This window comes from Seriola aureovittata, chromosome 15 (genome assembly GCF_021018895.1).
Source record: "Seriola aureovittata isolate HTS-2021-v1 ecotype China chromosome 15, ASM2101889v1, whole genome shotgun sequence".
NCBI lineage: Eukaryota > Metazoa > Chordata > Actinopteri > Carangiformes > Carangidae > Seriola > Seriola aureovittata.
In genome coordinates, this window is record NC_079378.1 from 513,152 (window position 1) to 530,109 (window position 16,958).

The following is a 16,958-nucleotide window of genomic DNA, read 5'->3' on the forward strand; positions in this document are numbered from 1 at the left end:
GTTGTTGTTGTTGTTGTTGTTGTTGTTGCTGTTGTTGTTGTTGTTATTGTTGTTGCTGTTGTTGTTGTTGTTGTTGTTGTTGTTGTTGTTGTTGTTGTTGTTGCTGTTGTTGTTGCTGTTGTTGTTGTTGTTGCTGCTGTTGTTGTTATTGTTGTTGTTGTTGTTGTTGTTGTTGTTGTTGTTGTTGTTGTTGTTGTTGTTGTTGTTGTTGCTGTTGTTGTTGTTGCTGTTGTTGTTGTTGTTGTTGTTGTTGCTGTTGTTGTTGCTTTTATGTCAAACACCAAAGTTTCCAGATGATTCAGTGACTGAGGTGAATGAGGTGAGAGACAGAAACAGGAAGTGTTCCACCACATCCACACAAACAAACACTCCTTTAACTTCATCACTCCATCTGAGCTTCGTTCACATGTTTATTATTATGTTTCATTCTAAATTAATAATTGAGCTTCATCAAAACGATTGATGTTGATTCTGACTCAACCAGTTAAAACAAGTTGATCTGAGTTTGAATCAGGTTGAAACATGAACTCACAGTCTGAGAACATCCTGTTAATGTGTGTGTGTGTGTGTGTGTGTGTGTGTGTGTGTGTGTGTGTGTGTGTGTGTGTGTGTGTGTGTGTGTGTGTGTGTGTGTGTGTGTGTGTGTGTGTGTGTGAGGATGAGCTGGGCAGTGTCGGTGCAGCCTCAGACTCTAGTCGTCTCCTCCAATGAGGCTGAATGGACGTCAGGGATCTGTGACTGCTGCCACGACATGAAGCAATGTACGACAACACACACTCTCTCTCTCTCTCACACACACACACACACACACACACACACACAATGTTTGTTACATACATGTGTGTACATATATATAATGTTGTGTTACTGTTGTTGTTGTTCAGGTTGTTGTGCGTTCTGGTGCTGTCCCTGCTTCGCCTGTAAAACCACTAAAGAGTTCGGTCAGTGTCTCTGTCTCCCCCTGCTGGACGTCTGCGGCTGTGTCTGTCCCATCACCATGTCCATGAGAGTCTCTGTCCGCCATCGCTACGGCATCAGAGTAAGGACAAACAACACGCCGCTGTTGTGTCCTCTTTTAATGGTCTTAGTGTTCATATTTGTTTTATTGTGTGTGTGTGTGTGTGTGTGTGTGTGTGTTGTGTTCAGGGCAGTCTGTGCAGCGACTGTCTGTGCTCCACCTTCTGTCTTCCCTGCGTCTGGTGTCAAATCTCCACAGAGATGAAGAAAAGAAAAATCCCCACTGTGCTGAGTGACATCATCCAACGCTGATGACATCATCCAACGCTGATGACATCATCACTGTGACATCACTGCCTCTAGACTCAGGCTCCAGTTAACTCAGTCTGATTCACATGTTCACTGTCTCTGCACATTATGATAAATAAACTGTTATATTTCGTTTTCATCTTCTTTATCCGACATGTTCGTCTTTATACTTTAGGATTTATTTCATTCTGTGTTTTTTATTGTTCTAATGTGATTCTTCCATTTTAATAAATTAATTTATCTTAATACTCAGTAAATACTCATTTCATCCACTGACAGATTTCTGAGACAAACAGGAAGTAATAAAGAAAAGAGGAGGAGCAAAAGGAAGAGAAGGAGTGAAAAACATATATAGAAATGTAAAAATGAAGTAAATCTGGGCTGAAATAAAAGTCACGACGAGCTTCTTGTGTCTTGATTTAAAGGTTGTTTTTTACCCCTTCAACCTTCCCTGTCTGCGGCTGTTCATTAGGTCAGATATTAGTCTTAAAGCGGGGGGGGGGTTATCAATGTCTCCGATCTCTTTATCTCCTTTCACATTATTCATTTACTCTGTATTTTCCTTTCCGAGCTGCGTTGTTTCCGGTTTTGTCCACCGGTCTTTTATTTTGAAAGGCCGGGGTGTTGTTGCCTTCCGGGCCGCTGGGGGCGCTGTGTGTCTCCGCTCAGAGGAACCGGAAGAAACAAAAGTTCAAACACGTGTGGTTCCCCTGCGCAGTGCGTGTTGTGACCGGCCACAGGAACCAGAGCAGAAAACTATCGATTATTCCCTTCGATCAGACGGTTCGATCAGAAATGACTAAAGTGAAGAAGGAGAAGGTGACGGCGGACGGAGAGGAGGCCGCTGGCGGGAACGAGAAGTCTTACCAGGAGCTGATCGCCAACGTGAACCCGATCGCTCAGCCGCTGGCCTCCAGGAAACTCAGCAAGAAGCTTTACAAATGCGTCAAAAAGGGTAAAACATCCAAACTGGCAACACGAGCCGTGCGCGTGGCGCCAAACTCCGCCAGAGAACTGAAGCTTTAACTTGAGTCCGGAAGTGACCTCCTGTAAGAAACGTTGTCTGTTGTGATTAATTCGGCGTGAAACGTGAAAGTAATTTCTCTTTATTTAGCCGCTTAGCCATTTTCTGAAGGAGGGGGGGGGGGTCATGATCGATCAGTTTGATCTTCAGAAACAATCAGACGGTGATTGTTGTTGTTTGCTGCTGATCAGTTTCTGCTGTTGCCATGGTGATGCTGCCACATTCAGTTTAAAAAACAAAACGTAAAGTTTTCTGGCTCATCAGCTGGAAGTGAGAGAGGGGCTGTGTTCGGCTTCTGTCCCGGGGGGGGGGGGGGTCAGGTCTGGATCAGGGTCCGGATCAGGGTCTGGGTCAGGTCTGGATCGGGTCTGGATCAGATCTGGATCAGAGTCTGGATCAGGTCTGGATCGGGTCGTGATCAGAGTCCGGATCAGATCTGGATCAGAGTCTTGATCAGATCTGGATCGGGTCCGGATCAGAGTCTGGATCAGAGTCTGGATCAGGGTCTGGATCAGAGTCTGGATCAGAGTCTGGATCAGATCTGGATCAGAGTCTCATGGTGTTTCTGTTTCCAGCTGCTAAAGTGAAGAACATCCGACGAGGAGTGAAGGAGGTTCAGAAGTTCATCAACAAGGGGGAGAAGGGGTGAGTGGGCGGCCATGTTTTTCACTCTTTTCACTTCGTGATGTTTGAAAATCATCTGTCTCAGACTGATGACATCACAGAGCCCTGACCGTCTCTGATGCGTCTCTGCAGGATCGTGGTTTTGGCCGGGGACACGCTGCCCATCGACGTCTACTGTCACCTGCCGGTCATGTGTGAGGACAGGAACCTGCCGTACGCCTACATCCCATCTAAAGTGGTGAGTCCGCCGCCGCAGAGCTTTATTGTGGCGGGACGTGTTTGTTTTGTGTGAGTGTGACCGTCGTGTCCTCGGCTCTGTTCAGGATCTGGGTTCGTCTGCAGGATCCAAGAGGCCGACCTGCGTGATCCTGATCAAACCTCACGAGGACTATCAGGACGCCTACAACGAGTGTGCGGAGGAGGTGTCGACCCTCCCCAAACCGCTCTGACACTCTTCAGCCAATCAGGGAGGAGCTCTGAAGTCCCCGCCCACATGTTAAACCCTCCTGTTCCCCGTCAGAAGCTGCGTCTCCTCTCTACGTTTTCTGTTTCTACATCGGAGTCGCAGGCTAACACTTTCCCTCTGCTTCCAGTGTTTGTGCTAAGCTAGGCTAACCAGGAGGTGGAGGAGAGGACGAGAGGGGTTTAATAAATTTCAGTGTCTGCGGGGCGAGTTTCAACAAACAGGAAGTAATGTTAATAGAACAAGCAGGAAGTGACAGACTGATGACACTGAGGCTCTGGTCACACCTGCAGCAACAGGTGTCTCAGGTGATGTGGTCACAGCTGGTCACTAGAGACACGTGTTGCTGTCAGGTGAGAGCAGAAGAGTCTCACTTTATTTTCACTTTTCTGAACACTGACGTTTTTCCTTCTTTAAAAACCGGATTTTGTCTTTTTTCTTTTTCTTCTGTTGAAATGTTGAGTTGAGTTTGAATTTAACAGCGACTGTGTGTCCGCTCCGCTTCGTTAGAAATATCTGAGTCCAACTTTGTGACTTGTGTTTTTTAATTAAAAGAAACGTGAACTGAAATCATTAAATGTGTTTATTGGGTTTTGAATGAAAAGACGTCGTTTCACATCTCAGGGTTTTTACTGCAGCGCCTCCACATCACCCTCATGTACAGACGCAGGGCAATTATCTTTATACAAGGTCGTTTAATCTATGAAAGAACAATAAATCCACTGGATATTTCAGACTTTATTTTATCCAGCTGATTGTTTATTAATTAATAATAACATTAATTATTATTAGTGTGTATTATTTGTAATTTACCCAGAACACCACAGTGTAGAAACTGTTCACAATATCAAAATAAAGTTGAAGTAGCGGAAGTGAAATGTTAGTCCTGATCATGCAGAGTCATGGATTATTATGATTATTGATCAATAAATTCTTATTTTGATGAAGAAGAAAATATCAGAATTTATTTGTTAATAATATCTTGTATTGATAAGAATCTACAAAGGAAAGTTAATAATAAACGTAGTGAAGTAAAAGTAAAATGCACTTATTGTTTTATCTGATAGAGACGACACGTGTTCATGAACATCGGTTTAAATACACAATGTCTGTAAAATGTTTATTTATCTGTCGTCCCTGAAACAACAAACACAGATACAAATAAATCACAGCTGCAGATGATCAGATCTGGTTGGACTGAGACAGGTGAGACATGTAGGACACTGTCTTATTATCTGGCTCAGGTTGTGTATGTGTGCAGCTCCTCAGTCTCCACTGGAGGTCGCCCTCGTGCCGCCGTCGGCTCCGTGTTAACAGAAGAGCACAGAGATGAACTGATGCGTCCTCCTGTGAGCGGTGTGCTGCTGTGTGCAGTCTCAGCCACACGGGGGCAGTGCTGCGTCACTAACGCTCACTCTGGGACGCTGCAGGACAGAACATGTAAACACATCAACTTAAATTCAGTCTCTAAATTAGTTCTTTAGTAAAATCCAGACCAGATCATTACAGTCCTGCATTCAACATTTCTCTCCTTCTTTTACTTTTCTATTCATTTAAATCTGCTTTCTTTGACTCGTCCTGTTTCCTTCTTCTTTTTTAAAATGTGGTAAAAAGATAATTGATATTTTTAACAGGGGTTAATGTTATATAAAGACGTACAGTAAAAACACTGTGAAACTCTAATATTCAACATCTTACTGAAGTAAAGGAACAGAAACGTCACTGTGCAGCTGTTACATTGTTATATCAGTGTTATTACTGATGGGCATGGCTTCATCCATCAGACCTCAGTTTCTTCATGACACAACAACTACATGAACACAGGAAGTTTTCACATCCATGGAATGAAACCAGTGATGGATTTAATGAGGTGGATCAGAGACATTGATCAGGTTGTTTATATAGAAACAAACTCAGTCACATGATTCACTGCATCATGATTCTCTGTTGATCAACATGTTCAAAAGATTTTATGTAGAAATGTGTAAGTTCAATGTTTGAAGCCAATTATAAACATTTACAGATCAATAAATCAGTTATTACATCTGTGTGTGTGTGTGTGTGTGTGTGTGTGTGTGTGTGTGTGTGTGTTGTGTCAACACTCCACGTGTTGCCGACTTCTCTCCTCCTCCCTCACAGCTGGACTCAAGGCCGGTCCTTGAGGGAATTTCAAGGGTCCTTACAAATGTTCCAGGAGGTTTTCCGGGGGGGGGGGGTGAAGGGTTGTTGTATCCATGATGGATCTCCCTGGGCTTTTCGAGGGTCTCAGGGTTCTCTGAGGAGTCCGAGGAGACTGAGGAAGTACAGGGGGTCTTTTGGGATCCCAGAGCTTTCCGGTGGTTCTTAGAGAACATTCAAAGTTCCTTTGAACATCCTTGTCAGGGGGCCTCAGTGTCCTTAAAGGGGTCCTCTGTATCCTTGAGGTGGCCTGAGGGGCTTTCAGTGGTGTTTAAGGAGGTACCAGGAGTCCATGAGAGGATCTCTGGGCTTCTTAAAGAGAATTAAGGGTTTGTTAAGGGGGTTCTTCAGTTTAGTTCCTTCAGTTTCACAAGTGAAACACTGAGGTGTTCCTAGGACTCAAGTCTTAGTTGGAACCTCCGTGCCTTCGGGGGCCTTAGAAATTAATCTTTCAGGGTTTAAGGGTTCCAAAGCTTTTCTCAGTTCTCATTGTAGTTGGGGGGTTGGGGTTATCCAGGAGTCATGAGGTGGTTTCAGCAGTGAGGGTATTGTATTTTTAAGGAGAAATGGGTCTTCAGAGAGCCTTTGAGGTGGTTGAGGTGGCAGGAGTTTGAGGGAGTTTGAGCACTCCTTAAGCAGGTATGAGGCACCCATGAAGGATCCCAGAAGTCTCAATTTAGAGACCTTTCAAGTGGCATTAGGGTCCTTAAAGGAGTTCAAGTGTCCCTTCGGCTTTTCAGTAGTCCTTAAGGAGGTATTAGTAGTCCTTGAGGGGATCCCAGAGCTTCTTGAGAGTTTCCAGAGCTACTTGATGACAATTAAAAGCTTGTCAAGGTTGACTTTAAAGTCCTTAAAGTGGTTTTGGGGACGTTGGGCACCCCTTAAAAGCAAATCATTAATTTAGCCCAGAGGTTTTTCCACCAGTGTTGATATCATGATATTAAACCCACATATGATCTGTTGTGAAAGTCTTAAACTTGACAAATAAAAGTTAATTTCTGTTGGAGCAGGTGTAGTGAAGGTTGAGCAGGAATCCCTCAGCCCGGGGACATAAGAAGAGGAAGAAACAGGAGGTTTGTTAACAGGTTTCTGCTGATGGTAGATTATTCCTCCTCTGTCTGTCCTGTAAACCTGTTCAGACTCGTTGTCTTAATCTGTCTCCTCTGTGATATTCATAAACTCCTGTCAACACTGAGCCCGAGGCAACAGAAACTTTCCACTCCTGAGACACAGACAGACAGGGAGAGGGCGGAAAGTGCAGGAAAGTTTTCAGAAGAGAAAGGGGGGGGCACGTTGTACAAGGATTTTGGAGATTTTTTAGGGGTGCTTTGGGTGTTTTAGGGGCACAAAGTTTTCAGTGTTTTCAGTGATTCAGTCTATTTTAAATACAGTCAGCTGTCCTGACAGTTTCTTGGATAGCTCCAGCACTGAGGCAATCTGGAAACTGGAGGGAGACTCATGTAATTCCAGGGATAGTTGAGGTTCAGAAGTTCTTGCCAAGGTATCAGAGGTCATTCACAAGGTCCCAAGGGTCCTTGACAAGGTTATAAGGCACACTCAGGTGGTTGTAGTTGTCTTTCTACAAATTCTAGCACAAGTTAAAGAGATTCTGTTGGTGATGGCAGAGTTTCTGTGCATCCCTAAACAGGTTCTTGGTGGTACCAGGTGGCTCTAAAGTGGTAAGGGCTTGGGGTCATGAAGGGATATAACTGTTTTTTAATTGCATCGGTCCTCGAAGGTCATTAAGGGTATTTCACTTCAGAGTTTCAGGGAATGCCAGTGGTCTTTGCAAGGGCCTGGGTTTGCATGTCATCTTTGAGTGAACTCAGTCACACTATGTTTCGAGTGAAGTCATATTAGATCATTTCAAGGCTACTTCTCCAAGACAAACAATTTAGGGATGCTAGCATTTGATTGGCTTAAAGGGTGGTGGCTATCTGAAGTGTCCTGAAAATATCACAGTGGCCCCTAACGTTTCCAGAAAAATGTTGACTGATGTTGTGTAACCATGTTAACTAGCATTAACTAGCAAGATAACCATGACTTCTGTCTCCTGTAGGTTAACAGTCAGTTTCAGGACTATCTGTATGGAGCTGAGTTTACAGTAGTGACGGACAGCAACCCCCTGACCTATGTTCTGACCACAGCCAAGCTGGATGCTGCTGGTCACCGTTGGTTGGCTGCTCTTTCTACTTTCTCCTTTAAGCTGCTCTATCGGGCTGGAAAGCACAACTATGATGCAGATGCGCTCTCCCGGCGACCTCACACAACTCCCGTTGAAGAGGCGACCCAAGAGCACAAGCTTATTCCCCAGTTTGTGTCCCACCATCTTGCAGATGCTGACGTCCTTGCTCCTGAGGTTGTTGACGCGATCTGTCATAGTCAGCTGGTTAAAGCCTCTTAGCCAGTTGATTCTGGTCAGTTTTGCATGACCCTGATCGGGTCGCTTTCCTTCAATCCCGATGCTGGTCCAGAAAGCTACATCTCTGATGATCACTTATCTGTTGTCCCAGCACTGTCTCACTCCAGCCTCAAAGAAAAACAGAGAGCAGACCCAAGCATCCGAGAACTGATTCATCAGATGGAGACCGGTGAAAAAGTCCCACCAACAGCTAGAGCGGAACTGCCCGAACTCCCTGTCTTGTTGCGAGAGTGGACAAGACTGGAGCTCATAGATGGTGTACTGTGGGCAAGCGGCACGTCAATGCAACCTTGTCGTATCAACTTGTTCTCCCTGATGAGCTCCGGCCTTTTGTACTCAAGAGCCTTCACGATGATATGGGCCACCTTGGAATCGATGCCTATACTATGACATTTTTTTGACTTTTGATGCCTTACTGTACTGTGACGTTTTTATGACTTTTTATGACTTACTATACTTTCATGTTTTTATGACTTTTTATGCCTTACAATACTATGACTTTTTATGACTTTTTGTCTTTTTATGCATTAATATACCATGATGTTTTTGCGCATTTTGATTCCTGACTATACTATGACTTTTTATGACTTTTTATGCCTTACTATACTATGACGTTTCCTGACTTTTTATGCCTTACCATACTATGACTTTTTATGACTTTTTGTCTTTTCATGCCTTACTATATTAGGACTTTTTATGACTTTTTATGCCTTTTTGTCTTTTTATGCCTTAATATACTATGATGTTTTAATGACTTTTTATGCCTTTTTATGCCTTAGTATACTATAAAGTTTTTATGACTTTTATGTCATGTCTTACTATATTTTGAGTTTTTATGACTTACTATGAGTTTTTATGTCTTACTATACTATGACGTTTTTATAACTTTTTATGACTTAATATGATATGACGTTTTTATGACTTAATATACTATGATGTTTTTGAGTCTTACTATAGTATGAGTTTTTATGAATTTAAATGCCTTTTTATTGCTTACTATGAGTTTTTATGTTTTACTATACTATGCCGTTTTTATGATGTTTTTATGTCTTACTACACTATGATGTTTTTATGACTTTTTATGCCATAATTTATCGTTTTTATGACTTTTTATGCCTTTAACGATTTTTTGACTTTTTATGCATTTATCGTTTTTATGACTTTTTATGCCTTACTATATTATGACGATTTCATGACTTTTTTCTGACTTACTATACTATGATATTTTTATGACTTTTTATGCCTTACTATACTATGATATTTTTATGACTTTTTATGCCTTACTATACTATGATATTTTTAGGACTTTTTATGCCTTATTATACTATGATGATTTTATGATTTTTTTATGCCTTACTATACTATGATGTTTTTATGATTTTTTTATGCCTTACTATACTATGATATTTTTATGACTTTTTATGCCTTATTATACTATGATGATTTTATGACTTTTTATGCCTTACTATACTATGACATTTTTATGACTTTTTATGCCTTACTATACTATGACGATTTTATCACTTTTTATGCCTTACTATACTATGACATTTTTATGACTTTTTATGCCTTACTATACTATGACGTTTTTATGACTTTTTATGCATTACTATACTATGACGTTTTTATGACTTTTTATGCATTACTATACTATGACGATTTTATCACTTTTTATGCCTTACTATACTATAACGTTTTTATGACTTTTTATGCCTTACTATACTATAACGTTTTTATGACTTTTTATGCCTTACTATACTATGATATTTTTATGACTTTTTATGCCTTACTATACTATGACGATTTTATGACTTTTTATGCCTTACTATACTATGATATTTTTATGCCTTACTATACTATGACGTTTTTATGACTTTTTATACCTTACTATACTATGACGTTTTTATGACTTTTTATGCCTTACTATACTATGATGTTTTTTATGATTTTTTTATGCCTTACTATACTATGATGTTTTTATGATTTTTATACCTTACTTTAACGTTTTTATGACTTTTTTTGCCTTACTATACTATCATTTTTTAGGACTTTTTATGCCTTACTATACTATGACGTTTTTATGACTTTTGATGCCTTACTATACTATGACGTTTTTATGACTTTTTATGCATTACTATACTATAACGTTTTTATCATTTTTTATGCCTTACTATACTATGACGTTTTTATGACTTTTTATGCATTACTATACTATAACGTTTTTATGACTTTTTATGCATTACTATACTATGACGTTTTTATGACTTTTTATGCATTACTATACTATGACGTTTTTATGACTTTTTATGCCTTACTATACTATGACGATTTCATGACTTTTTATGCATTACTATACTATGACGTTTTTATGACTTTTTATGCCTTACTATACTATGACGATTTCATGACTTTTTATGCCTTACTATACTATGACATTTTTATGACTTTTTATGCCTTAATATACTATGACGTTTTTATGACTTTTTATGCATTACTATACTATGACGTTTTTATGACTTTTTATGCATTACTATACTATGACGTTTTTATCACTTTTTATTCCTTACTATACTATGACGATTTCATGACTTTTTATGCCTTATTATACTATGACGTTTTTATGACTTTTTATGCCTTACTATACTATAACGTTTTTATGACTTTTTATGCCTTACTATACTATAACGTTTTTATGACTTTTTATGCCTTACTATACTATGATATTTTTATGACTTTTTATGCCTTACTATACTATGACGTTTTTATGACTTTTTATGCATTACTATACTATGACGTTTTTATGACTTTTTATGCATTACTATACTATGACGTTTTTATGACTTTTTATGCCATACTATACTATGACGATTTTATCACTTTTGATGCCTTACTATACTATGACGTTTTTATGACTTTTTATGCCTTACTATACTATAACGTTTTTATGACTTTTTATGCCTTACTATACTATGATATTTTTATGACTTTTTATGCCTTACTATACTATGATATTTTTATGACTTTTTATGCCTTACTATACTATGACGTTTTTATGACTTTTTATGCATTACTATACTATGACGTTTTTATGACTTTTTATGCATTACTATACTATGACGATTTTATCACTTTTGATGCCTTACTATACCATGACGTTTTTATGACTTTTTATGCCTTACTATACTATAACGTTTTTATGACTTTTTATGCATTACTATACTATGACGTTTTTATGACTTTTTATGCCATACTATACTATGATATTTTTATGACTTTTTATGCCTTACTATACTATAACGTTTTTATGACTTTTTATGCCTTACTATACTATAACGTTTTTATGACTTTTTATGCCTTACTATACTATGATATTTTTATGACTTTTTATGCCTTACTATACTATAACGTTTTTATGACTTTTTATGCCTTACTATACTATGACGTTTTTATGACTTTTTATGCCTTACTATACTATGATATTTTTATGACTTTTTATGCCTTACTATGCTATGACGATTTTAATCCTTTTTATGCCTTACTATACTATGATATTTTTATGCCTTACTATACTATGACGTTTTTATGACTTTTTATACCTTACTATACTATGACGTTTTTATGACTTTTTATGCCTTACTATACTATGATGTTTTTTATGATTTTTTTATGCCTTACTATACTATGATGTTTTTATGATTTTTATACCTTACTTTAACGTTTTTATGACTTTTTTTGCCTTACTATACTATGACGTTTTTATGACTTTTTATGCCTTACTATACTATGACGTTTTTATGACTTTTGATGCCTTACTATACTATGACGTTTTTATGACTTTTTATGCATTACTATACTATAACGTTTTTATGACTTTTTATGCCTTACTATACTATGACGTTTTTATGACTTTTTATGCCTTACTATACTATAACGTTTTTATGACTTTTTATGCCTTACTATACTATGATATTTTTATGAATTTTCATGCCTTACTATACTATGACGTTTTTATGACTTTTTATGCATTACTATACTATGACGTTTTTATTACTTTTTATTCCTTACTATACTATCATTTTTTAGGACTTTTTATGCCTTACTATACTATGACGTTTTTATGACTTTTTATGCCTTACTTTACTATGACGTTTTTATGACTTTTGATGCCTTACTATACTATGACGTTTTTATGACTTTTTATGCATTACTATACTATAACGTTTTTATCATTTTTTATGCCTTACTATACTATGACGTTTTTATGACTTTTTATGCCTTACTATACTATAACGTTTTTATCATTTTTTATGCCTTACTATACTAAGTTGTTTTTATGACTTTTTATGCCTTACTATACTATGACGATTTCATGACTTTTTATGCCTTACTATACTATGATATTTTTATGACTTTTTATGCCTTACTATACTATGATATTTTTATGACTTTTTATGCCTTACTATACTATGATATTTTTAAGACTTTTTATGCCTTACTATACTATGATATTTTTATGACTTTTTATGCCTTACTATACTATGATTTTTTTATGACTTTTTTATGACTTTTTATGCCTTACTATACTATGATATTTTTATGACTTTTTATGCCTTACTATACTATGATATTTTTATGACTTTTTATGCATTACTATACTATAACGTTTTTATTATTTTTTATGCCTTACTATACTAAGTTGTTTTTATGATTTTTTTATGCCTTACTATACTATGACCTTTTTTTTGCCTTACTATACTATGACATTTTTATGACTTTTTATGCCTTACTAAACTATGACATTTTTATGACTTTTTATGCCTTACTATACTATGATATTTTTATGACTTTTTATGCCTTACTATACTATGATATTTTTAAGACTTTTTATGCCTTACTATACTATGATATTTTTATGACTTTTTTATGACTTTTTATGCCTTACTATACTATGATATTTTTATGACTTTTTATGCCTTACTAAACTATGACATTTTTATGACTTTTTATGCCTTACTATACTATGATATTTTTATGACTTTTTATGCCTTACTATACTATGACATTTTTATGACTTTTTATGCCTTACTATACTATGATATTTTTATGACTTTTTATGCCTTACTATACTATGACGTTTTTATGACTTTTTATGCATTACTATACTATAACGTTTTTATTATTTTTTATGCCTTACTATACTAAGTTGTTTTTATGATTTTTTATGCCTTACTATACTATGACTTTTTTTTTTGCCTTTTTATGCCTTACTATACTATGATATTTTTATGACTTTTTATGCCTTACTATACTATGACGTTTTTATGACTTTTTATGCCTTACTATACTATGACGTTTTTATGACTTTTTATGCCTTACTATACTATGATATTTGTATGACTTTTGATGCCTTACTATACTATGACGTTTTTATGACTTTTTATGCATTACTATACTATGATATTTTTATGACTTTTTATACCTTACTATATTATGATATTTGTATGACTTTTGATGCCTTACTATACTATGACGTTTTTATGACTTTTTATGCATTACTATACTATGACGTTTTTATCACTTTTTATTCCTTACTATACTATGACGATTTCATGACTTTTTATGCCTTATTATACTATGACGTTTTTATGACTTTTTATGCCTTACTATACTATGACGTTTTTATGACTTTTTATGCATTACTTTAACGTTTTTATGACTTTTTTTGCCTTACTATACTATGATATTTTTATGACTTTTTATGCCTTACTATACTATGATATTTTTATGACTTTTTATGCCTTACTATACTATGATATTTTTATGACTTTTTATGCCTTACTATACTATGATATTTTTAAGACTTTTTATGCCTTACTATACTATGATATTTTTATGACTTTTTATGCCTTACTATACTATGATATTTTTATGACTTTTTATGCCTTACTAAACTATGACATTTTTATGACTTTTTATGCCTTACTATACTATGATATTTTTATGACTTTTTATGCCTTACTATACTATGACATTTTTATGACTTTTTATGCCTTACTATACTATGATATTTTTATGACTTTTTAGCCTTACTATACTATGACGTTTTTATGACTTTTTATGCATTACTATACTATAACGTTTTTATTATTTTTTATGCCTTACTATACTAAGTTGTTTTTATGATTTTTTATGCCTTACTATACTATGAATTTTTTTTTGCCTTTTTATGCCTTTAATATACTATGACCTTTTTATGACTTTTTATGCCTTACTGTAGTATGACGTTTTTGTACCTCACTATACTATGATATGTTTTCACTTATTATGCCTTACTGTACTATGATAGTTTTAACACGTTTCATGCTTTACTATACCATGAATTTCTTTTGTGCCTTTTTTTTATGACTTCCTATTCTCATGCTTTTGTCAGTTTCCTGGAAGCGAAAGCAGACACAGACTGAGGTGAGGGGTGAAAAGTGATTTTAATGAAAACAACAATGAGGAATGGGAAGGCTGGTGTCTGGTGAGGGCTTCAGTCTGGCAGAGGGGGGTTGAAGGCAGATGCAGATTTCAGATGGTGGTGTGGCTGGAGCCGAGGTGCGAAGATCTTCTAGCGAGGTGGTGTGACAGCCAGAGACTTGCTGGGTTTGGCTTGAGAGCAAAACCTAAAAATAAAAAATAAAAACTACAGTTGAGCACTGTTGAATCTTCCCAGGAGTTTAAGTGGACAAGACCAAGTTACCATAATGTAGAATAAACAATCTGGCGAGGAGTGGAGAGTCAGCTCAGGTGTTTGTACTGGAGGCTTGATGAAGTTATGAGTCGCAGGTATGGAGATGAGCCAGGAGCCCTGAGAGGGAAGCCACGCCCACAAACATACACAGAGACATGACAGGGGAAAAACACAGAAACACAAGAGAGAGATGCCTTATTATACTATGTACTATTACTATACTATATGCTATACATATACTATATACTGTATTATAACTTTTTATGTCTTACTATACTATGACGTTTTTATGACTTTTTATGCCTTACTATACTATGACATTTTTATGACTTTTTATGCCTTACTATACTATGACGTTTTTATGACTTTTTTTGCCTTACTATACTATGACGTTTTTATCACTTTTTATGCCTTACTATACTATAACGTTTTTATGACTTTTTATGCCTTACTATACTATAACGTTTTTATGACTTTTTATGCCTTACTATACTATGATATTTTTATGACTTTTTATGCCTTACTATACTATTACGTTTTTATGACTTTTTATGCCTTACTATACTATAACGTTTTTATGACTTTTTATGCCTTACTATACTATGACGTTTTTATGACTTTTTATACCTTACTATACTATGACGTTTTTATGACTTTTTATGCCTTACTATACTATGATGTTTTTTATGATTTTTTATGCCTTACTATACTATGATGTTTTTATGATTTTTATACCTTACTTTAACGTTTTTATGACTTTTTTTGCCTTACTATACTATGACGTTTTTATGACTTTTTATGCATTACTATACTATAACGTTTTTATGACTTTTTATGCATTACTATACTATGACGTTTTTATGACTTTTTATGCCTTACTATACTATGATGTTTTTATGATTTTTATACCTTACTTTAACGTTTTTATGACTTTTTTTGCCTTACTATACTAAGTTGTTTTTATGACTTTTTATGCCTTACTATACTATGACCTTTTTATGACTTTTTATGCCTTACTATACTATGACGATTTCATGACTTTTTATGCCTTATTATACTATGACGTTTTTATGACTTTTTATGCCTTACTATACTATGACGTTTTTATGACTTTTTATGCATTACTTTAACGTTTTTATGACTTTTTTTGCCTTACTATACTATGACGTTTTTATGACTTTTTATGCCTTACTATACTATGACGTTTTTATGACTTTTTATGCATTACTATACTATGACGTTTTTATGACTTTTTATGCCTTACTATACTATGACGATTTCATGACTTTTTATGCCTTACTATACTATGACGTTTTTATGACTTTTTATGCCTTACTATACTATAACGTTTTTATGACTTTTTATGCCTTACTATACTATGACGTTTTTATGACTTTTTATGCCTTACTATACTAAGTTGTTTTTATGACTTTTTATGCCTTACTATACTATGACGTTTTTATGACTTTTTATGCCTTACTATACTATGACGATTTCATGACTTTTCATGCCTTACTATACTATGACGTTTTTATGACTTTTTATGCATTACTATACTATGATATTTTTATGACTTTTTATGCCTTACTATACTATGACGTTTTTATGACTTTTCATGCCTTACTATACTATGACGTTTTTATGACTTTTTATGCATTACTATACTATAACGTTTTTATGACTTTTTATGCCTTACTATACTATGACGATTTCATGACTTTTTATGCATTACTATACTATAACGTTTTTATCATTTTTTATGCCTTACTATACTAAGTTGTTTTTATGACTTTTTATGCCTTACTATACTATGACATTTTTATGACTTTTTATGCCTTACTATACTATGATATTTTTATGACTTTTTATGCCTTACTAAACTATGACATTTTTATGACTTTTTATGCCTTACTATACTATGATATTTTTATGACTTTTTATGCCTTACTATACTATGATATTTTTATGACTTTTTAGCCTTACTATACTATGACGTTTTTATGACTTTTTATGCATTACTATGCTATAACGTTTTTATTATTTTTTATGCCTTACTATACTATGATATTTTTATGACTTTTTATGCCTTACTATACTATAACGTTTTTATGACTTTTTATGCCTTACTATGCTATGACGATTTTATGAGTTTTTATGCCTTACTGTAGTATGACGTTTTTGTACCTCACTATACTATGATATGTTTTCACTTATTATGCCTTACTGTACTATGATAGTTTTAGCACGT

General features: G+C 35.5%; 2 protein-coding genes across 2 annotated transcripts; both read left to right on the forward strand.

The window, feature by feature from the left end:
- The first annotated feature begins 157 nt into the window (after positions 1-157).
- On the forward strand, positions 158-1,512 carry LOC130182533 (cornifelin homolog B-like). The gene is made up of 3 exons (XM_056397531.1): positions 158-761; positions 885-1,039; positions 1,147-1,512. The coding sequence occupies exons 1-3, from the start codon at positions 659-661 to the stop codon at positions 1,267-1,269; spliced, it is 381 nt and encodes a 126-aa protein (XP_056253506.1). The 5' UTR covers positions 158-658; the 3' UTR covers positions 1,270-1,512.
- Positions 1,513-1,953: 441 nt separating this feature from the next.
- nhp2 (NHP2 ribonucleoprotein homolog (yeast)) lies at positions 1,954-3,947 on the forward strand. Its single transcript, XM_056397517.1, has 4 exons — positions 1,954-2,221; positions 2,866-2,935; positions 3,047-3,152; positions 3,238-3,947. Exons 1-4 carry the CDS (start codon positions 2,062-2,064, stop codon positions 3,361-3,363), a joined length of 462 nt encoding a protein of 153 aa, XP_056253492.1. The 5' UTR covers positions 1,954-2,061; the 3' UTR covers positions 3,364-3,947.
- The last annotated feature ends 13,011 nt before the right edge of the window (positions 3,948-16,958 follow it).